General features: G+C 41.3%; 1 protein-coding gene across 10 annotated transcripts in view; it reads left to right on the forward strand.

Moving 5' to 3' along the window:
• Window positions 1–23,587, forward strand: part of LOC149310106 (pituitary adenylate cyclase-activating polypeptide type I receptor-like) — a 130,281-nt gene that overhangs the window by 98,004 nt on the left and 8,690 nt on the right. For 5 of the 10 annotated variants that reach the window (XM_089533710.1, XM_089533708.1, XM_089533707.1 and 2 more), the window contains 7 exons: window positions 182–242; window positions 2,056–2,125; window positions 3,919–4,010; window positions 15,783–15,824; window positions 18,135–18,218; window positions 22,276–22,405; window positions 23,265–23,306. In XM_089533710.1, the coding sequence (XP_089389836.1) occupies window positions 182–242; window positions 2,056–2,125; window positions 3,919–4,010; window positions 15,783–15,824; window positions 18,135–18,218; window positions 22,276–22,405; window positions 23,265–23,306 (521 nt within the window). The remainder of the gene's footprint in view (window positions 1–181; window positions 243–2,055; window positions 2,126–3,918; window positions 4,011–15,782; window positions 15,825–18,134; window positions 18,219–22,275; window positions 22,406–23,264; window positions 23,307–23,587) is intronic. The other 5 variants (XM_089533714.1, XM_089533715.1, XM_089533716.1 and 2 more) reach the window with 3 other exon arrangements.

The raw sequence follows: 23,587 nt of genomic DNA on the forward strand, positions 1-23,587 counted from the left end.
CTCATCGTGCATTACTTGGTATAATCTTGCATTACTTGGACTGAAATCAGTTGCATTCATTGATCACTAAGACTGGGTGCATCAAACTGGCAGACAAATGTGAGCTTAAGTCCCATCAACACTTCAGAAGCACCACTGTAAGAAAATCTGTCAAATACCATCCTCTTCCTTGATTTCTCAGGAACGCCCACCATTTGCGTCACTGTCTGGGCTGTCCTTCGACTTCACTTCGATGATGTTGGGTATGTATCCCTGGGTAATACTTGTCTAGATCCTTCTTATTATCTGAAGCATCCTCCAAAGACCTGGCCACTTTTATTCATATTTGGATGGGCTCCAAATTAAAGTATTGGCATAGTGGTCTGAGTGTTGGACTACAACTCTGTAGGCCAGGGTTCAATTCCCCACTTGGCCATGAAACTCACTAGGTGACCTTAGGCAAGTCACATGCTCTCAGCCTCAGGGGAGGATAATGACAAACCTCCTCTGAACAAATCTGGCCAAGAAAACCCCATGATAGGATTGTCCTAGGGTTGCCTTAGGTTTGCCATAAGTCAGAAATGTCTTGAAAGCACACAACAACAATAACCAGAGCCTCCCACTTAGTGAAATTTCCCTTGTCCCAGCCAGTGCCCAAGTGGTGGCTGGCACAAGTCAACATTATCTTCTTTGGACCCATGACTGAGGCCAGAAGTATCAGGGTCTTTTCAACAGTGGCACTAAAGCCTTGACATGCCATTCTACAGGAAGGTTGGTTGACTCCCTTTCTGATTTCATCCAGCAAGTTGCAAGAAAAGCATTCTTGTTCTGTCTTGGCTATGGGAAATTGGTTTGTGCTTGTCCCAGTTGTGCTTGAAGCTGTGTTTCCACATAATATTCTTTTTGATTGCTTGGTCAAACTGTTTTGACATACTAGTTTTCATGAGTGTTCTTTCTTTCTACACTGCTTTGGAAACCCTGGGGTGAATCTTCCTGTAAAAATAATGCAGTTTGAAACCACTTTAACATCCACAGAATCCTGGGATTTGTAGTTTGTAGTTTTGTGAGGCCCCTGCAGTTTTTGTCAGAGAAGGCTAAAGACCTTGTAAAACTACAAATTCCAGCAATCCATACGATGGAGCTACAGCATGGTGTCAAATGGCATAATTTCTACAGTATAGATGCACTCATGGTCTTTTCTGTTATAAGCTGTGAAGTTTTCTAGCTGAGACCAAAGGAGATAAGATTTGGTCAGGGAAGGCTACTGCTGCTTAGAAGAGGAACACTAACTCTCTGGGTGTTTGTGTGTTCAGTTTGTTTTTGCATCATAAAACACTCTGATCCTCTTTCCTCAAAAATGGAATACAGGCTTGATGCTTCCCCTTGGGAACTTGTTACTTCTTAAGGAAGGAAAGTGCCTCAGCTCTCAAATACTAAGTTCAGCAGTAGGGATGACAAATGTGTCAGTTTGGCTTTCTTTCACAGTGGAATTTATATTGATTCTGCTCAAAAAACAACTGGGATGAAACTTTTGCTCATCCCCATCCATTAGTTTCAGTTTCTCACACATCAAATTTGCGTAAGGTTTTGGGAACTTCTGTGTTTTTATTTTAAAAATGAAAATGCAACACTGATCTGAAACAAAACGTGGACTTATGTATCTCTATTAAGCTGTTGCAGCCAGTATTACATGGAGGCCCCCATTTCAGTTCATGTGTTGAGAATAGGATTCACTGCCAAGAGAAAACTCCTTTAATGGAGCTGTCTATGATGCTGCACCTGTTTCAAGGCTAGGATCCACTGCTGTGGGTATCTCCTTTACAATATGGACTAAAACCCAAAGCAGATCAGTTGGATTCAGCAGATGCCTCTGGTTGCAGAGACTGGAGAAACAAGACATTTCAGGATAGATGCTCTTTTTGATATAAAAAAATTACTATCATGCCAAATACATATTAAACATGAATGATATTAGTCATCATTTTAAGAGCAGAGATGTTTGTTTTCATTTGGGAGCTTAATCTTTCTCCTTTCTCTCTTTCATTCCCTGCCTCTTTCCTTCCATATGGGCATCAGCTGCTGGGACATTAATGGCAACACAGCCTTGTGGTGGGTGATCAAAGGCCCCGTGGTTGCATCAATAATGGTAAGCCACAGAGGAGAAAGGATTCCCTGGGTATGAGCCATAGCTGAGCATCAATCAGCATGCCTTAGATAACCGATATTAGATAACAGAACCCAAGAGCTTGCTGCATCTGCTCATTTCCACTATCAAAACATCCAGAAGAACTGATACAGTACACAGTTTAGGGCTTTCTATAAAGGATCATCCAAGACCCTGAGACTTCTAAGCTAAAGCTCGAAACCTAGGCTCATCTGCACTGCAGAATTAATCCATCTTAACACCACTTTAGCTACCAAGGCTCAGTGCTATGGAATGCTGGGATTTCTGGCACAAATCAAACAGGCTGTGATGTTCCAAGCTGAAATGCTTGGCCACTGGTTGCTCTAGCTTCTTGCTTAAGCTGGCGGACTTATGGTTCCTGATCCATGTACACAGGTCTGTGGTTGTTTTCCCCATGTATAGCAGAGATAAACGTGAATGAAAATGACTATTAAACTGCATTCGTTTGCACTCAGAGATATGTCTGATTTAAAGATTTCATTTTAGGCTTCAGCCAAAGATAGAAAAGGACATTTCTCCTTTTTTGCTAGGATAATAATAATAATAATAATAATAATAATAATAATAATAATAATAATAATAATAGGATCACTTTAATAATAGGATCACTTTATTTGTTTCTGGATGCACTTCTGGATGCACATGGTGGTAAGACAAGACAGTAATGGCAGTGGTTTCCACATCAGCCAAACTCTGCTCTGAGTTTTCATCTGAACTTTAAAGGATCTCTCCAAGATGTTCAACCTATTATGAGGATAGGGTTTAGCAACTTGAAGAACTCTATTTTAAAGTTTAGACCATTTGGAAGCCACTGGCGAGGGAAACATTTCCTTAAGTTCCCAGCAAATATTAACATTGAAATCTATGACCAAGGGATTCAGAAGCAAAGTTGCGGATGGGATATCAGAAAACTGGAGAAAAATGCACTTACATATTTCCACACTCCATGTTAGCCTTTACCTTTCTATGTTCTTTTAAAATAAGCTGCCTTGAGAAGTCTTGTTAGTAGGTGGGATTAAGGAGATCTGAAGATTTTGGCAGTTTACATGTTAAAGTGAATCAGCACTGTGGTCACCTCCCAAACTAATGATTAAATCTCAGTGTGGCTAACCTTCAGATTTTGCACTTCAGAATGTATATTAAAATGCATGCTTTAAGATCATGTAAACATGCAGCATCTGTGGTAGCAGAAACAAAGCACAATATAAACTGTGAAAAGGTTCTTACTTGACATAATTTAAAAATCTCAGGAAGAATATTTTCATTTTCTAGGTACAGAATGTTGTTTTTCCAGAGGTTGTATCATAGAGGACACATCACCCAGAGTTTTGAAATGGGAATGCATGCTTTAAAAAATAGTGTTGTGTTTTTTAAAAAAAGAATAGCACCTGGGAGTAGCATGTTAGTAAGTTTTTACTTTAATTTTAATTTTAAATTGATAAATAAATAAATAAATAAATAAATAAATAAATAAATAAATAAATAAAATGGGAAATTTACCCAAATCTCCTCCAGACCTTATAAATAATATTTTTGGAAAATTGGAAAAGGAAAACCCTCCACCTTGATTTTACCATTAAAATGGTGAGAATGTTATGCCCTCATTATCACAAAAGGTGACACATTCCAGGTATTTGTTATATCTTCCTTCCAAGTTTAGATTCAAGCCACTTGTGTGGTTATTGCCATCTGAGTGATCATAGCCATTCCAGACAATTCACTGACCCTTTGTCTTTGTTTCCTCCTCTTCCCAGATCAACTTTTTGCTTTTTGTTGGCATCATCATCATCTTGGTTCAGAAACTTCAGTCACCTGATATTGGAGGCAACGAATCAAGCATTTACTTGTAAGTATAACCTAGGAGTATTGAAAGAGTCATACTTGGTTTTGAGCTCTGACATACACATAGGAAAAAGTAAACATGTGGCTTGGGAGTTTGAATTTTCCCCATTTTTATCTTTATGTTGTAAATGGAACCCAAACTGTAGTCAGACGCAATGTCTATTGCAAACACCAAGCACATATTACATCGATTATGTGAGTTATCTTTCAAACTGTAATTGAAAAGTAGAGTTTAGAAAAGCACAATTGCACTGAATTGTGGGATTCCAGAGGTGGTTTTAACTGGAAGAACAAGGAGTGGAATGCATAAGGTGTTGACAAGGAAAATGTAAACGTAGAGAAAAGCTACTGCAAACCATGAGTAATAGCCACCGGTTGCAAGAAAATGGGACTATCTCTTGGTTTGGCCAACAGCCTATAGTACTGCATTCATGTTAGAAGTGTACAATGATCTGGCATTTTCAGTTCAATGATACTACCTGTTGTGAAGAGATATTCATGAAGTGCCCATAGCAACAAGCTTACCCTGAGCCATTCGTCTAAGACTGCTGCCAGACAGTTTGAATGTCTGACATGTTGAATCAATATAACTGACATTCAGCCTCTCTGTTGATGGCACTGTTCCCAAGAGTAAACCAAGGTCTCATACAATCAATATGGGTTGCATGATTTGATGCAACACATCCAGTTCAAAGTAACTGTGCTGGTTGGTTCCAGAAGAGGGCTCTCCTTTCATACCTGATTTAATGGTCCACGGCTAAATTGGCCACATGCCACTGTATAGATGCAGCCTGATCACTAACCTACTAATCTTATAGGTTTCTTTACCTTGCTGTTGCCAGCCAAAGTCTGGGCAAACAGAGATAAGATAGTTACAGAGTGGAGCATGCAGATCTAGAAAATAACTTGGGATATGCAGCTTTGCAGAAAGGCAAAGACTTGGCTGGAGAATGTGTGCCTCTCCAGATGTTCTGGACTGCAGTTGCCATCAGGTCTACCCAGCCAAGCTAAATGTGAGGTATGGTGTATGTAGTAGTCCATTAACAACGGGAGACTTTCCATCCCAGTGTAGGGTCTTACCAGAAAACTCTTGGCTGCCTTTGCTCCAGATGTTTCCCAACAAGTGATTTAAAAATGCTGTCAGATCCCATCCTTCTCCATCTTGGCCAGATGGTGTCTGACAACAGGACATGATGCGAGAAGAAGTCAAAGAGGTCAGGTTTCTTAGACAGGAAGGTCCAGAGCCATTCAACAAGTATCTTGGCTGGCTATTGTCAACTACATTTTGAGGCACTCAGAGGCTACCATGACAGGATTGGGACATTTTCTGTGGTAAAATTGGGATGTGAATCCCAGTTTTTATGAGCCTGATCTGGAGCCATTGGCAGATCTTGTCAGATGATACCTTTGTTGGTCCCTACAAGGTGGCAGTGGGGCTAGAGTTTCCACGATGGCCTTGTAAACTCTCAGATTAGGTTCAGGTTGGGGTCTTGGCTTCAAACGAAGTTTTGTCTATAGTAGGAGAGGATCTACCACAGATGAGAATATTGCAAGCATTGTCCTATTTCCATTTGTTGCTTGTTGTGGTGGTCACATCCAGACTCCTACAACTCTAGCTTCCTTCACACCTTGATGAGCATTATCAATGTTATCATTTGTTGTGATGGTGATTCCCTCTAGTATGTGTGTCTTTCTTTGAACCCATTTTCCACAAAGGTGGGGAGGACTGATACACTGACAATACTTAGTATGGTTGTAGAAGGTTTTATGCTGGTGAACACTCATTTGTCCACAGTGAATCAAGGCCTGTGTTGTTGCAGATTTCTTACACTGGAGGAAGAGACAATTAGAAAGGGATAGGGATAGACCTACCCAAGTTACAGGTTTGATCCCTGGCACTTTCTAGTAGGAAACTGGGAAGAAAGCTTGTTGTTGTGTGCCTTCAAGTCAATTCCAACTTATGGTGGCCCTAAGATGAACTTACCACAGGGTTTCCTTGGCAAGTTTTCATAGAATCATGGAATCATAGAGTTGGAAGAGACCACAAGGGCTATCCAGCTCAGCTCCATTCACAGAACATGATTTCAAGGATTCTCCAAGAATTCCAAATGGGAGCCAGTGACATTTTCTATTCACTGTATTGTCCTGAAACACTTCCAGTAACTCTCCGGCTGCTGCCATGTCTGCCACATTCCTCTCTTGCTGAATGTGCATATAGGTTACGTGTGCTAGGAAGTCATAGCCATTGCTCGCCCCACCTCAATAAATTAACAATATAGGAAAAACCTTCTTTATTGTCCTTCTTCTACATCATAGGAAATGAACTACAGAATGTTGAACAGAATTCTGCCCAGCTGGGCAATTCTTGTTTACATTTACTGTAGGAACATGAGAGCAGAGCATACAGAGGCATCCCTGGTTCCATCCAAACAGATTTGTTTGTTTGTTTGTTTGTTTATGCCTTTTAGTTATGTCCCTTTTTTAATTCCCATCTTCTCATTTGAATACTTTCAAGATGACTAAGAGCAGCCTTTGATAAAAACAATGAGACACTAAAATGCTTGAAATGGAGACAGAAACACAGCCGTCCCAAAAATAAGACCAGCTGGTCAGTAGGGACAGCCAGTCAGTTCCTTGGCTTCGAACCTTTTCTTGAGAAGCCGTATTTGTGCTGTTTATCAGAAAGAGAGCATCATGAGGGATCCATGTTCTTTCCCACCATATAGGTTCCACAATTAATTTTTCAACAGCCTTGTCTCACATTCCCACTCCTCATACTTATTGTCAGTGAATGTGAAATAATATTGAGTGGTATTTCACATTGCAGAAATAAAGCGGTCTGACACCACTTTAACTGCCATGGCTCAATTCTCTGGAATTCTGGGATTTGTAGTTTGGTGCGGCACCAGAGCACTCTGGCAGAGAAGGCTAAATATCTCACAAAACCACAGATCCCAGAATTTGATAGCATTGAGTCATGGCAGTTGAAGTGGCATCAACCTGCTTTATTTCTGTACTGTGGCAGCAGCTGTAGAAGTAGCCCTAATTTGAATGCAAATGGGACAGAAATTCTATTGCCAACTGATATGTTTCAGTGCATTTTCACCCTAGAAAAACCTAGTCATTCACAGAATTTCTATCTGATACCTGATTTTGTTTGTTTGCTTGCTTTTCACCAGTGTTCCAAGTATATTTCAGAAAAGAAACTCCAGACATTAGCATTAGGCGCAACCTTCAAAAATCTAAGGCACACAAAAGAATTGCTTTTCCTTATAGATGTGGCCTTTTAAAAAAACTTCCACTTATCTGTTATAGTGTTGGCAGGGGATCTTCTAGTCTGCTCTGAAACAATACATCATCTATTCAGTGTTTCCACCAAAGATGGATTTCTGAACAGGTTCATCTAAGGATGAACCAAAAGAAGATGGATCTCTGTACAGGGTCACCAAAGGATCATTCATGAGATGCAAACAGATCAAACGTATAAATTCTTTCCCTGGTTTCCAGGATTTTGCAGCCTAGAGGTGACATGGCCGCACAGGTCTCCTGGTGTTTTTCCTATGTGTATAGTTAGCGACACCAAAACAAAGACAGGCGACATCCTTTTCCATTTCATATCCTGCCATTTTCTTTTACCATGTGCCCACCTTCCCAATGGAGGCCTGTGGAAATGTCTTACTTTGACGCGCGCGTGTGTCTGTGTGTGTTGTAAAGAGTTATGACTCTCCTGTGTAACATTATGCTGTTCACACAAAGTATGAACAACAAACATGTGGCTTCATTTGTGCATTCATGCTACTTCCTTGTTATACAGATTATATATATTATGGTCATAATAATGAGCATGAACTGCATGCAGCTCTTCTGGAGTAATTGCTGATCTAGTCAGGGCATGTCTGCACAGGCCAAATGCACCAGTTTCCCCCCATTCTGACAGTCACCTGTCTGCACAAAGCATGACCAAATTCCCAATTTGAGTGTGGACTGTCTTCATGATGTAAGGCCAGTTTTGCACTGAATCCACTGTATCCCTCCCTTAAGATTATTTAAGAAAACTCACCTTTTGCTCCAGATTTTGCAGGAAAATCCAAAGCACTCCATAGTGACCTCTGGGCAATTATGTTTACACACACATCCTCTGTCACCTTGTGCTACTGGCTCTGATTTCTTTTTCTGAGGTCACAATAAGGTGCGCAACTATGTGATCAATGTTTAGCATCTCATTTCTGACCTCAGAGAGAGTGATTCACTGCCAGGTGCCACAGAGGGACATGCATGTAGACAGCCATCTAGCATCTCTATAGAGCATGAATGTAACAAGGAATCCAGGGCTACTCCAGGGACATAATACTCCAGGAGCAACCCAGAGTATTCTGACCAGCATAGACAATCCCCTATTCCTGTAAGCATCAGTGGGGTGGTGAGAGGAACATCTTCATGCACACATGATGGTCTCAGTCTTTTTGGTTAGCCCCTCTAAGAGTAGAGATAGAAAGAGTATCCAAAATAAATGTTCAAAAACATGTTTTTCAAGTATCCATAAACCCTGATAAGAACCCTGGTGAGACTGACGAGAATCTTCGCAGTCCACAACTTATTCTGCACAAAATTCATATCTGGTTGTTTTTGTGCAGAAACCAGCATTTTCACTCATATAGTTTCTAAGCCAGGCCAGTTGAGTTATTCTGATACCTAGAGAAGCAGATCTCACAAAGATCTCTATCTCTTCATGGCTGTAAGAATGCAGTCAATAAATTAAAAGACTATTTTCCTTCTCTTTTATGGCACTCAAGATATGCCATCTGAGGTTTACAGCTCACTGTGCCTTATAGAAGGACTAGCCCTGGTAAGTTGGGCACCAAAGGAACTGGTGAAGAACACGTAGGATGTGGGCATCCCTTCCAAACTGTAACAGATGAAGCTTCCTAGTTTTTCCAAGGGTACACCTATGTAGGTCCTATAACAGACATCGAGCTTGGAATATAGTGAAGCACAGATAGGCGTAGCAAGGTCTGCTTTGTCTGGAAGGGAAAATAGAGACAATGTCATATGCAGATGAAAAAAAGCTCTTCAATTGCTTCAAAACCAAGTTGCAGGAATTTCTAGGGCTGTTTAAGATTCTCCAGCTGCTTTGATAAGGTCACAACCATAACACTCATCTACCATAAACAAAGTAATGCCTGCCCAGACAAAAAAGCATCTCCTGCTGATATTCCCTCTAGCTTCTCTGGCTTCTGCTTCAGTCTGTTCACCCGCATCCCTTTGGCCAGAGCTTCCAAGTCCTAGTTCAATGAAGAGGCATCTGGCCTTGAATGCTTCATTAAAGAAATAATCAAGCTGGGAATCATCAGCATATTCATGATAACGGACTTCATGGGTACAGATGGTCTCACTTCCATAACAGGAAAAGAAGCAACTCCTCTGTTGCCTTTGTTTCAAGAGCCTTGCAAATATGTTTCATTGTAGGTTTAGCTGGCGCCTTTAAAAATCTGATCAGGGATGTGTGTAGGGTTGTTTTAATCTTAAAAAGTGCTCAGCTTGTCACAAGGAGCAGCCAGGCTTTCAGGCATGGGTGAAGACCAGAGGCTCTGATAGTGTCCTTGTAGCTCCTCATTCAGAGAGAGCAGTACCTTTTTTGCACTCCATTTCCCAAAAACCCCAACCACTATGGTTGCTGAGGATGCTGGTTGGGGATTCTGGGTGTTATCCTCCAAGAAAGGAGGTTTTCCAAGCTGTGGGAAAGAGGACGCATTTTAATGATGAAGCATGTGCCTTCTATGCATGAGATCTCAGGTTCATTCTACCATATCTCCAGTTAAAAGGAGGGGGTAGCAGGTGATGGGAGTGGTTTGAGCATTGGACTATGACTCTAGAGAACAGGATTCAGTTTCCCAGTCAGCTATGGAAAACCACTGGGTGGCTTTGAGCAAGCCACACACTCTCAGCCTCAGAGGAAGGCAAAGGCAAACCCCCTCTGAACACACCTTGCCAAGATGTTAGGTTCACCTTAGGGTCACCATAAATTGGAAATGACTTGAAGGTGCACAGCAACAAAAAGAAGTAGGTGGTGGGAAGGTTTGCAGCTCTGAGAGCCTCTGAGGGCATTCATTCCTCTTGTGATGCTTAGCTCCAGTATACATCCCTTTGTGTTTGCTAGACAGCATAGTTACCAGGTTAATGTGACAGCCTTGTGTTTCCATGGCTATCCCTCTGAATTTGACTGTGTGTTTCATTCAGCCACTCTAGATTTTGATCCAGAGCTCACTGTGATTTGTTTTATTTATTATTGCTCAATAATAACATAATCTTTCTTGATCTGAACTTTGCCCAAAATCACAATAGAAATTTGCCCTGAGTAGCATTTCCCATCAAACAATGGTTGGATTCAATCAAATAACTGTTGGATTTGAGGGCAATTTCTATCAAATAGGTCTTATCCTTTCACCTCTCATAATAATAGTACCTCTGATGGGAAGAAATATGCCATTATATTTGCCTCCCTTCCACAGTTTTGTCTGAGTTTGTATATGGAGTTAGTCGTGTAACTTTGCAGAAGCCACTCGAAATAGGTTAGGCAAGGAGAGAAGTTGCTTTGTCCAAAGTCACACCCAGGGAATTTGGTGAGTGAATAGAAAAGTTCATCTGCATCTTCCCATGCCAAGTGTGCCATTCTAAGGACAGCTCCATATTGAGAGCCAGACTGAAAGTAATGAAAGTTACTTTCATTAGTAAGTTCATTAGAGAGCTTGGAAGTAACATGTTGGAAGGAGTGCAACTGTGAAGTCGAAGGCTTTCAGGGCTGGCATCCATAGTTTTTTGTGGTTTTTTTTTTTTTTTTTTGTGGGGTTATGTGGCCATGTTCTAGAAGGGTTTATTCCTGATGTTTTGCCAGCATCTGTGGCTGGCATCTTCAGAGAAATCTCAGTGTAACAAGGGCATAATGACATTTTCTTTGAAAAATAATGTGATGAGTGATAATTTCATTCATTATCTTTCATCAGTAACATGTAATTACTGGTATCCTATATCATCACTGCATTGGAGGAAGTAGACTCTTTCAGTTAGTCTCAGAGATGCTACAAGATTTCTTTACATATATGCTGAGTCTCCTTTATCCAGAATTCTGAAAACTGAACTGTTCCAAAAAACCCTTTTTTCAGGGGTGGCTACGATAGTGATAGCTTTGCTTTCTGATGGTTCCATATACACAAATTTTGTTTCATGCACAAATATTATTTTTAAAAAATAGATTGGTGGATATATGCAACAGAGATTTCTCTGTAGCAGCACCCCAAGTTTGTATCTCCCTGCCAAGGGAAGTCAGGTTGGTTCCATCTGTTCTGAGTTTGCAGTGAGCAGCTAAAATGGTGTTGCTCCCCATGGTCTTTGGTGTTTGAAATTGCTCTGTCTGTTTTAATTGCTTGATTCAAAATTATTTTCAAAGACCATGTTTAGATGGTGAAGTCGAAGACTTTCACAGCCAGCATCCATAGTTTTTTGTGGGGTTTTCAGGCTATGTGGCCCTGTTCTAGAAGAATGTATTCCTGATGTTTCACCTCTCTGAAGATGCCAGCCACAGATGCAAGCGAAACGTCTGGAATACATTCTTCTATAACACAGCCACATCGCCTGAAAAACCTACCCAAAACATGTTTAGATTGTTTATAAAAATCCTCAAAAGAGAATTTTAATTTGTTTTAAAAGGGTTTCTTTTTATCTCTAGAGTGTTTTAAAGCCTCTTGCCTGTTGAGGGCCCTGGTGGACTGGGAGGCAATATATAGATGCTTTTAATAAACTGAATGGGACCTTCTCTGCAGTAAATGCGCAGTGGGCTGGAGACCATGATATCTGCTTAAATCATAAACATCAAGCAAGATAAACAGGGCCTAACATCAGCCATTTGATTGCTGCTATAGGATTATTATTATTTTTCCCAAAAATGGCGTAGAATCATCCCCAGGGCTTTAGCACCAAAAATAAATGTAAGAGGTTGCAAGCTGTCAGGCAAAGCCACATTGATTTGAAACCTTCCATGCAGGTTCCTTAAATAGTTTAGTGATTGCAGTAATTTTTAGTCTAACCGATTGTGCATTTGCTTGTTTATTTCTGGCTTCATTTGCTTTGCTGTCTCCATCTGAGTTCAGATGAAAAATCAGCTTGCATTGCATCGCCCCCTTTAGACAGAAAAATCACACAACCCTGAGCAGAACAGGGCTGCTCAATGCCCAAGTTGATGTTTTGCTGTTAGTTTTTAAAATGTGTCTGTTTTTCCTGATGTTTTGTGGGCTGCAGATTAAAATCACAGTGCTGTGTATTAAACATGGATGACTAAGAATAAAAACTCAAGGGTACGGAGATATTGGCAGATGGAAGATGGGTCCATCATGGCTCCATTTAAGTGCTGTAGGGCAAAGGAAAAAAGAAAGCAAGGCCATTGGGGAAAGAGAGAGCATGGGATGCATCTATTCTGCAGAAATAATGCAGTTTGGCACCATTTTAAGTGCTGTAGCTCCATCCTATGGAATCCTAAGATTTGTACATTTACAAGGCTTTCTCTGCCAAAGAGTGTGGGTGCCTCACAAAGCTGCAAATCCCAGGATTCTGTAAGATGGAGCCATGGCAGTTACGGTGGTGACAAATGACATAATTTCTACAGTGTAGATAAACCCACAGTCTGCTTTCCTGCCCCCAAAACTGCTTCCCTCCAGGAAAAGGGGGCAGGCTCAGGTTGAAATCCTGTCCATGCTCTAGGGTTGCTGATTCTCTTTTCCTAGTCACAAATAGGAAAGGTAGGCAAAGACCAGAATCTTATTAGTGATGTACACACACGTGACCTGGGATTATGCATGCATATGTCCTTTCAAATTAATTGCAAAGGAGGTATGCAGTACCTCCTTGTTCAGTGCTTCTTTCTTTGGCCATTTAGGGGCGAAGGAAAAGTATAGGTTGCCTAGGGACTATCTAGCCACAGCCAGAGAAAAGAACAGACATCCCCCCTTGGTTCTCCAGTATACTCACTGATGAGCAGGTCAACAGATTCTCTTCCCCCCAGATGTGGACATGCACCACCACAGCCACTAAATGGACATGGAAGTTGTGATATGCTGCTGATAAGCTGTGCTGTATAGGGTATGAAAGTGATAACCCAGCACAGCTACACAGATGTTGTCTTACACTCCACCCACCTAATGTAGCACCACAGTTAAAATCTTCCAGGTGTGAGCAACCAGTTTCTGCAATGTCTTCATGACTGCTGTGCCTACAGCTGTTTCCCCTCTTCTGCCACCATCTATGCCAGTACAGTTGTGCCAGCATAGCATAGTAGCAGGGTTACAGCTTCCATTCCTTCCCCTCCAACATTGTCACTAGGGACATACTTCCTCTAACACATAATAATGGCTCCACAGGACTGGATGGGGCTCATGTTGGTGACATATTTACCCATGGCCATAACACTGATAGGATGCCATCCAGAGAGTCTTATGGAAAACATCGTAGTTGTTCTATCCCATGCATATGCAAAACTGATGTTTTATTTTCAGGGTCTTTGTTTTTGTTTCTGTTTTAGTTTATATCTTGCCCTTTACTACTCTGCTGTTACATTTTTAATTTGTAATCAGAAGCCACATGGAAAGAATGTTATCCGAGGATACAAAAGTTTGAAACCAAGACATATAGCCTTCTGTGCAGGACCAGCTGTGGCACTGAGGTAGTGCAAAGGTGGACAGCTGTTGTGGCTCTAGGGACCACTTTTCTGGTCCCAAGAGGACGCTTGGCCGCCATAGGGCCAAGGAACAGAAAAGTAGCCCAGAGAGCCACAATACTTGCCTGCTCCTGCACTATCTCAATGTTATATTTCCAAGCCATGTGGCAATGATCTACTTAGGACTGCCAATAAATGGTTTTAAAAACCCAGAACTGGTCAGAGGCCCAATTCTCATTTTGAAAATTAGGGATATTTGGCGATGTCACACACACCATAAGTGACTGTAAACTAGAACAGCGATTCCTAAACTTTTTATCTTTGTGAACCCCTTTACATCTATATGTGGATATTGGGGACCCCCCTCCTCCCCACTCTACATAATATATGAATAAAATATTTTGTTTGTTTAATGTGTGTATTTTCATTTGCCCATTCATATTTTAACAATGTACAGTCGGCCCTTCTTATACACAGATTTTTTATACAAGGATTCAAGCATACATGGTTTGAAAATGTTCAAAAAAAGTGTAAATTTCAAATATCAAACCTTGATTTTCCATTTTTATAAGGGACACCATTTTGCTATGTCATTATATTTAATGGGACTTGAGCATACACGGATTTTGTTATACATGGGGATCTTGGAACCAAACGCCAGCGTATAACAAGGATCCACTGTATAAGGACATAACATCATTCAAGTTAAAACAATTTTATTTAAGTAAATTCGATTTTAGCTTTACACATGTGCTAATTTTACATGTTAAAAAGTAGTTTGAGAAGAAGAGTAGGAGGAGCAGACCTCCATGTCTTGCGCTCCCCTTGAGCAACTTTCATGCCTCCCTTGAAGATCCTGCTCCACAGTTTGAAAACCACTGAAATAGAAAATAAATTGCAGGCAGCAATTCTTCCTCTTTCATCTGGGCCGAAAAGGGGGAACTTAAGGGCCAAGGGCCACAACAGCTGTCCTTGAGATTGGCGTGGCCCTAGCACCACACTTTGCTCAGTTCTGATTTAGTGGAGCAAAGAGTTTGCTTTTTTGATTATATTTTTATACCATAAAATTTCCACCTCTACTGTGAGCAATGCCGAGGAGGACAATACTTGCAAATTTTCTTGTCATTCAAAAGAACTTCATCCTGCCCCCAAATCCCCTGCCTCAACAAAAATAAAAATTTTACTTGTGCAAAACAAAACAAAACAAAACCCAAAACATTGTTTTGTAAAAAGAACAAGAACAGTAACAACAAACAAACAAAACTGGGTTTGCACAAAAAATATAGGGGTTTGCACAAAAAATGTTTGGGGGTTTTGTTTTGTTTTTTGCACAAAAATCCATGCTTTTTGCAATATTTACAAAATGTCAAAAAAAGATTAGAAAATGTGCACAAATTCTCATAATCTCATCCAGTAAGGATAAAGACTCTGGCATTTTTTTTCTTGTGTGTGAGGATTCAATGGATAAAGATTGACATGCTTACAATGCACAAATGTAAATAAGAGATTGTCAGTGAGAGGGTTGCATCTTTCACTGGAAACGTATTTCTGGATGGGATATATTTAAGCAGAGTAAGTGCAATGGGATGGGCCAAAATGGCTTTTCTTTGTGGTCACTCAGGTGTGACCCAAACGTGCCATTTCATGGTGTGCTTGACATCAGTTACTGTTTTCCTGTGGCCACTTTTCCATGCATCCAGCATCATGTGCAACCATAATGCCATTTTTATTGTTTGCCAATGTAACACCATCCAACCACTTGTTCACGTCATCTTCTGTCTGTAGTACATGAGGGCTAGAAACCTGTTTGTTTATAAGGCTGGGATTCTTGAAGAATCCAATGGATGCTTTAGTTTCTATGCACAACTATTGGTCACATCTCTTTTGTTTGGCGGGGGGGGGGGTGCATACAGTGATCCAGTGTCCCTGACTACCATTGCATTGCTTTGATTCTGGGTTTGCCTCCTCCTTTTCTTTTTCATCTGAATTAACTCCTTTTGTTATGCATGTTGAAAATGGCAAAGCATGCATATATACTTAGCTAATGCAGGTGTACATCATTCCTCCAACTAGCTTCATGGTGGAAAGAAACGAGAAACATGGCATATCCCATCGGTAGGTATCCTTTTACCTCTGGTCCAAGCTAGGGGGAAAGTGAAAGAGGCTTAGGTCAATTGATCCCAGTGCCCTAAACAAGGTATTACCCATTTGTTAAATGACACTCCTTTTCCACCCCAAAGATCAGAACACTTTTCTATAAAATGTGCAAATTAACTGAAGTCACATCTTGCAGAATTGATCTTAATTTTGCTAGCCAGTGGGGATGCGTAAACAGAGCAGGTAGAGATGTGTGCACCCAAAAGAGAAATGCACATCAGATTAGTCTAGCTGATGCTTGATTAAAAGACAAGCCACATTTTTAAAAGAGCCTCGTCTTTTCAGTACCAGGAGCTGTGAAGAATATAGCCAAGAAAATCCCTAGTTGTGCATGCTGCTTCCTTAGGATGCTATGCCTCCACAGATTATTTGTGCATATAGACCAAAGATAGACAACTGTGGCATTCTGGATTTTGTTGGACTACATCAACCCTAAATCATTCATCACTGGTTATGTTGACTGGGCCTGATAGGAATTGCAATCCAACAGCATCAGGAAGGTCGCAGGTGTCTAGTGCTCATGTTGTCTGACATTCTGTACTCTGACTGACAGTGCTTCTCCATAGTCTCAGGCAGAGAGAGTTTTCCCACATCACTTGTTGGTAATGCATTGTCACTAGAAATCCCAGAAATGCAATCCTGGACCTCTTGCATGCAAAGAATCTACTCTACTACTGAATTCTGGTCCCTCTTTTTCTGGATGTGCATGCCTTGTCTTCTTTGTCTCCTATATAAGATTCCCATATGGTCATTCATTTAAAGATTAAGAGCTGGTCTTTGGCACCTGGTGCTAGTCATTTTGTGAATCGGGGGAGATGCCTATTTTGGAATGTCCAGTGTAAGCAATTGCAGAAGATTTCCCAGTGAGCATGCCTTACTTGTCTAAGAACTGACCACTTCCCACAAAGGTCACATTGGACCAGTCTGAGAGCTTAGATCTAGAATCATAGAGCTGGAAGTTACCACGAGGGCCATCTAATCCAATCCCCTGCCATGCTGGAATACACAACTAGAGCACTCCCAAAAGATGGCCACCCAACCTCAATTTAAAGACCTCTTAAGAGGAGAACCAAACAACTCTTAAAGTCAAGAGATTCTACCTAATGTTTAGGTGCAATCTCATTTCTTGCGATTTCAATTCATTGATTCACATTCTGGTCTCCGGAGCAGCAGAAAACAAAATTATTCCATCTTCTCCATGATACATGCTAGGTATATACAGTAAATATGGCCATCATACAATGATATTAGCAGGATATGATCTGTGTGTGTTCTTCAGAAGCTGAATGAATTGTAGAGCAGGAGGTTGGCCCCTTATATATCCTTAGGAGCTACTGCTTTCTGCATTGAAAAAGTTTATTGCAAAGAAAATGCTGCAATTGGAGGCTTATTTTGTGCACAATTGGCACGTGTGTGATTTGCACAGAGAGCTTTTTCTGTGCAGGAAATAATATGTCAACATAAAAACATCATTTCCAATGCAGAAAATAATATTTCTACATAGAAATATCTCCTATGCAGAAACTGCTTTTTTTTTTCTTGTACAGGAAATGTTTTCTACACAAAACAACAATGGGCAAATTTTGCACAGACTTAATCATGAACTCTCTGACAGGGAAGGCTAAATATCTCACACCACTGTAAATCCCACAATTCCATAGCACTGAGCCATGCCTGTGAATGCAGTGTCAAACTGCATTAATTCTGGAATACAGATGCAGCCTTAGTGAAGAATTACATCCCTAAGATGGGTCCAAGCGTTGTCCGTCAGATCTTGTGCACTTGGGGAATAAAAAGCCAGCCCTCCCATCACCATCATAATTTCAATGGTGGAGGTTTCTAGTGTCATCAGGTTTCCCTTCACCTGTTTAGACTCACCAAAGTCCCTCATATAAACCTCTTGAGAGCTGTGTAGTTTGACCCATCCAAAGCACAAATTTCAGCAAGGAAAGTCCCCCCCCCCTTTTTCCATTGTGTTTGTCTTTGTTCCACCTGCTTGCAACTTTCTGTTGGTTTTGTGACTCAGTGCAATATGAAGGCATCTTGTTTCTTCTGCATCAGTCCAGCTTTGTCTTGCAATACTCCTTTCCTTCCACCTGCATCCTGGTTTTGGTTTGGTCGTTTTTTGGCATGGTGACTCATAAAACTGTGTTCAGAATTGACATGCAGACCTCTTGGCCTTGTTGAGATGAAAAACAAAACCCATTTTTGTTTGTTTTTTATTTTTATTTTTTTATAATTTCTTTTTGCTAATCTTGTCACATTCAGCAGCTGCGTTCAGAAATGCTACTGTAAATCCAACAGGGCTAACCAGCACTCTTGCAGGATGTCTGAACTATCCACAATTACCTTGTAAGTGTATGCAATCCTGTGGCAATATCTGTGTTTGATGCATGTTGCTCTTATGTGGTCTGTAGCCATAATGGCTGCTTAAGGTGGCATCCATGTTTCTTGTGCATGTTGGCATTGTTTGTTTTGTTTCTTCTTGTGTGCCTTCATTTGATAACATCAGAGTTAGGGAGCTGGAGGTTGTATGTCTGATATCTATGGATTATGGTGTGGAAAGATAAAATGCAAGTTATTGTTAAATTCAAAGAGAGATATACCAAATTGTCACCTAGAATCATGAGTTATTAATTTTTGCTTTTAGTTCATGGGTGGGGAGTTTCTGAAGGACTAGGACCATCTTCCAGCCCTGTAACCATAGAACCATAGAGATGAAAGAGATCCCAAGGGCCATACAATCCAACCCCATTCTGCCATGCAAGAAGACACAATCCAAGCACTCCCAACAGATGGCCATCCAGTCTCTGTTTAAAACTCCCCAAAGAAAGAGACTCCACCAACATCTGGGCAGCATCTTCCACTGTCAAATAGCTCTTACCATTAACAAATTCTTCCTAATCTTTGGTTGGAATCTCTTTTCCTGTAGTTGGAATCCATAGCTTCCTGGCCTAGTCACTGGAGCAGTAGAAAACAGGTTTGCTCCATCCTCAACATGACATCCCTTCAAATATTTAAACAGGACTGTCATATCACCTCTCAATTGGTTCTTCTCCAAGCTAAACCTACCCAGCTCCCTAAGCTGCTACTCAAAGGACTTGGTGGTTTTCAGACTGGTCACCATTTTGTGATCCTCCTCTAGACACACTCCAGCTTGCCAACATCCTTCCATTGAGCTGTTGCTGATTTTGCTGCTGATCTTGCTGTGCAAATTTAGAACTGCTGGGTTACAGTTATATGAGAAATGCAATTTTTGATTTGAACCAGGGGTGGGCAACTGCAAAGGGGGTATGACCCCCATGGCTTCCAGTGAGCTATACTTGCATATTTTGGGGTTCACTGGAAGTGATATAACATCACTTCCAGCCAAACCTTTGATAGATTTTCAGATTTCTTTTTTTTTGGGGGGGGGTGTTCCTTGGGAGAGAGTTGGTGGTGGGGGGTATCTCTGAAGGGTTGGGAATACAAACTCCTGCATTTGTGGGCAGTTTTGTGTGCTTTTGCTCAGTTTTCAGGGAAAAATCAGCATGAAAAATAAATAAATTGGGAGGATATCTGGGGGGCTTTGGGGGGTTTCAGGGGCCACACTTACCAGTCCCAAGGACTATATGCAGCCTACAGACTGCACTTTGTCTACCCCTTATTTAAACGGATGGCATGCTGCCTTTACACCTTGTTTAGATTTAGATTAATAATACTGGAAATTGCCTGGAAATGGAAGTCTACTTGGAAACAAGGCATGCCGGGAGTACACCATTTGCTGAAAGGAGGGAGCAATGATCCTTTAAAAGTGAATGGCTTGTTTATTCTGTTTCTATACCAAAATAAAGGGAAGAATTTGCAGAGAACCTGGGTGATGGAGTGCAAATATGGACCAGCCGTAAACTCTGGACATCTCTGATTCACCTGCTTCCTTGTTGGTTTATTAAATCTAAACCCTGTTTTTCTCCAAAAGAACAGCACTAGAGAGAATGGCTTTTTTTTCTGAATATGGCTCAAAAGCGCTGTATGGTGTATAGCTCATGCTTGCTGTGGGACTTAACCACAATAAAGTAGACTGCACTCTAAAGTGGTGAATAGCTTACTGGTATTAGCTGCATTTCTGGTCTGTAGAAAAACCAATGGGAATTTAGCTTTGAGTTGGGGAGAATGAGAATTGAACTGTTAATGTTTGGGCTGTGTTACTTTCTGGTTTGTTTAACTGTACTGGGTCATTCTGCTCTTCTCCACACTGCCATGAATCTGCTGAAAACAAACCAATAAGTGCAAGAATATTGAGAAGAGCTGAGGCCCTCAGAAGAGGAGACTGGATTTTCCTGTCTTGCATTGGTTGCAAGACATAAGTCGGAAATGACTTGAAAAACAACAACAACAATTTTCTGTTTGAAGTAGGGGTGGACAAAGTTTGTGTATGGGCCACATTTGGCCCTTGGGGACCCTAGGAGCCCTTTAAAGTCCCCAGACATCCCCCAATGAAAATTGGGTCAATTTTCAAGTGACCTTTATTGCTTGAAAATTTCTCCAATCTCTCAAAACTACCTTGAAACGCATCACTTTCAAATACCCTTTTTGCCTCCAAATTGGCAAAATCTTCCAAAATTGCCTGAAAATTCAGTACCTTTCTTTCCCTAAACTCTCAAAGCCAGCCAAACCTTCCAACACTCACATACATATACACACACACTCACACAAACAAAAAATGGCCCAAAAAATAAGCCAAAACAGTGCAGAAGTGACATCATGTCATTGTGCCAAAATGTACAGTCGTCCCGTCCCTTATGCAGGGATCCGTTTCTCCCCTCCACGTAAGGGAAATACCACATATGCTCAAGCCTCATTGAAAATAATGGGGCTCATGCACTCGGCATGTGTGGCTCAGCACATGTGCCATGGGCACATGTGCCATTGCTTCTTCCACTGTGCGGCTTCAGTATAAGCTGAAAGCCATGTATGGCGCATCCGCATATAACGCGGGTGCACTGTGCTGCCCAATGGGTGGGCACAAGGGGGAAAGAATAGCTCCTGCTCCATGAGTATTGCCTAGCCATGAACACTCCCCCTGAAGACACAGGTTCACAGTTTGGGTATACTCTTGGACTCAGCTTTGAACCTGGAGGCCCAGGTCTCTGCTGTGACCAGGAGTGCTTTCGCACATTTAAAACTTGTACGCCAGCTGCGCCCGTTCCTTGAGAAGCCAGATTTGGCCATGGTGGTACATGCCTTGTTACATCCCGTTTGGACTACTGCAATGGGCTCTACATGGGGCTGTCTTTGAAAAGTGTTCAGAAGATTCAGTTGGTTCAAAGAGCTGCTGCCAGGCTATTAACAGGGGCAGATTACAGAAACCATACAGTGCCCCTGTTGAAACAGCTTCATTGGCTGCCAGTTTGTTTCTGGGCACAATTCAAGGTCCTGGTTATTACCTACAAAGCCCTACATGGCTCAGGTCCACACTATTTGGCAGACCGTTTCTCTTGGTATGAACCGGCCCGGACTCTAAGATCCTCTGGAGAAGCTCTTCTGTCTGTCCCAACATCATCACAAACATGGTTGGTGGGGACATGAGAGAGGGCCTTCTCAGTGGCTGCCCCTAGACTCTGGAACTCCCTGCCCAGGGAGATCAGAACGGCTCCCTCCTTGATGGCCTTCCGCTGTCAGGTGAAGACCTACCTGTTCACACAGGCATTTAGGGATTTACTATAAGGACAGGCTGGGATGTTCGATGTTGGACCAGTTTAAAAATTCTTTTCAATGTACTTTTTATTTTATTGTACTATTTTTATTTATTTATTTTTTTAAAAATATATTTTTAAATACTGTGAAGCCGCTCTGAGTCCCAGTCCTGGGAAAAGAGCGGGAAATAAATAAATAAATAAATAAAATGTAATATAATGGCAGGGGAGATTGGCAAAATCAATAGTAATAATAAGGTGACAAGACTGTTTCTGGAGAGTGGCTTCCATGGCAGAGCCGATTCTTGGACCAATTCTTGGAGTGTTCTAGGACCAATTCCAGGCTGAAACATCCTATCCCAAATGTAGATCTTCAGATTCCCACCACTGATCTGCACCTGGCATGGCCAGCAACATCTCTACCCAAGGTTGGGAATGTTGGTTTGAACGATCCTAAAAAATAAGGCTAAGAGAGACACAAGAAAGCCCCAGGAGTAAGAAGTAACAACACTGACCAAATTGGAGCAATGGATTGACTCAGTAGAAGGCAGCTTCATAGGTCTGAGCTTGTCTGTCCTAAGCAATGGGATCAAAGGTTCATGATAACTATGAGATATTTCAGGCCAGATGGAAGGTCTCCATTGTTCTTTCCCCACGCTTTGTCAGATGAGAACAGGAGTTTATTGACTGAGTCCATCTAGCTTCACAAAAGTGTGTTTTCTTTCTCTCAACAGGAGGCTGGCCCGTTCAACCTTGCTGCTTATTCCACTCTTTGGGATTCATTACACAGTGTTTGCCTTTTATCCAGAGAATGTCAGCAAGAGAGAGAGGCTGGTGTTTGAACTGGGACTGGGATCTTTCCAGGTGAGTTAAGCTTACTTACATCCATCTCTTTCTTCACCCACCCTTTTATAGGGCCAGAGGCAAAGGGAATTAACACTAAGCCAAAACACAAAGAATTATCTTTAATTATTACAAGTTGAGTCTCGCTTATCTGGAACTCCAGAATTGTAAATATGCCCCAAAACCAAAACTTTTCCCTTGGTGGCTGACATAGTGGCAACTTTGCTTTCTGATGGTTCAGAGCAAACAAATTTTGTTTTATGCACAAAATTATCAGGGATGCTTTGATTTAGATTTCCTGCATGGCAGGGGGTTGGACTGGATGGACCTAGCGGTCTCTTCCAACTCTACAATTCTATGATTCTATGATTCTATAGTGTAAAAAAAATATTGCCAGGCTACATGTATAAGGTGTACATGAAACATAAATCAATTTTGTGTTTAGACTTGGGTCCCATCCCCAAGATAGCTCTTTATGTATGTATATGCAAATACAAGTATTCTGAAATTTTAAAAAATCCAAAATTCTAAATACAGCCCCCCACATTTTCAGATTTGACTTTCATGGATTTGATTAATCATGGATGTGATCAATATGTTCTCTCTAGGAATCTCTAGGTCTTTAAGCTCAACTTTCACCAGAGGTTGCACTGTAGGATCTAGAGTTTTGTAGACAAGTGTTCTCTCCTGTAAAAAAAAAAAAAGGCTTTTTTTATTTACTATTTTCCCACTTTCACGTGGGTCCTGCATCCCTAACTCCAGTGAATATGGAGAATCAACGGTACCTCTTGTCCCAAGCATTTCAGATAAGGGAGATTCAACCTGCACTGGCAATTCTCAATGCATAATCATATGCTGATGTCTGTCCTTTTTACCTCAGGGCTTTGTGGTTGCTGTCCTTTACTGCTTCTTGAATGGGGAGGTAAGCTTTTGGAATGGTTGGTTTCTTCCTCACATACATGTCAAGTCAGAAATCCATTTGCATTTTCATCCTTACTCCACTCTTTTGTTCCTCATGGCCAAGTCACTGTCTTGTGGGCTGAAATTCTCTTGCTCATAGGAACATTTTGCCTTCAAGACTAGCAAAGGGTCTATCAAGTTTGAAGAAGGAAACCCAGAAAAACGTATCCCCATAGAGGACTCCCAAGTCCACATCAACCTGTCTTGTCACATCCTGGCCTTGTCTAGCATCCCAACTTCACC

This window comes from Sceloporus occidentalis, unplaced genomic scaffold, assembly GCF_023333645.1.
Source record: "Sceloporus occidentalis isolate IW3139 unplaced genomic scaffold, rSceOcc1.0.p SCAF_7, whole genome shotgun sequence".
Classification (NCBI taxonomy): Eukaryota; Metazoa; Chordata; class Lepidosauria; order Squamata; family Phrynosomatidae; genus Sceloporus; species Sceloporus occidentalis.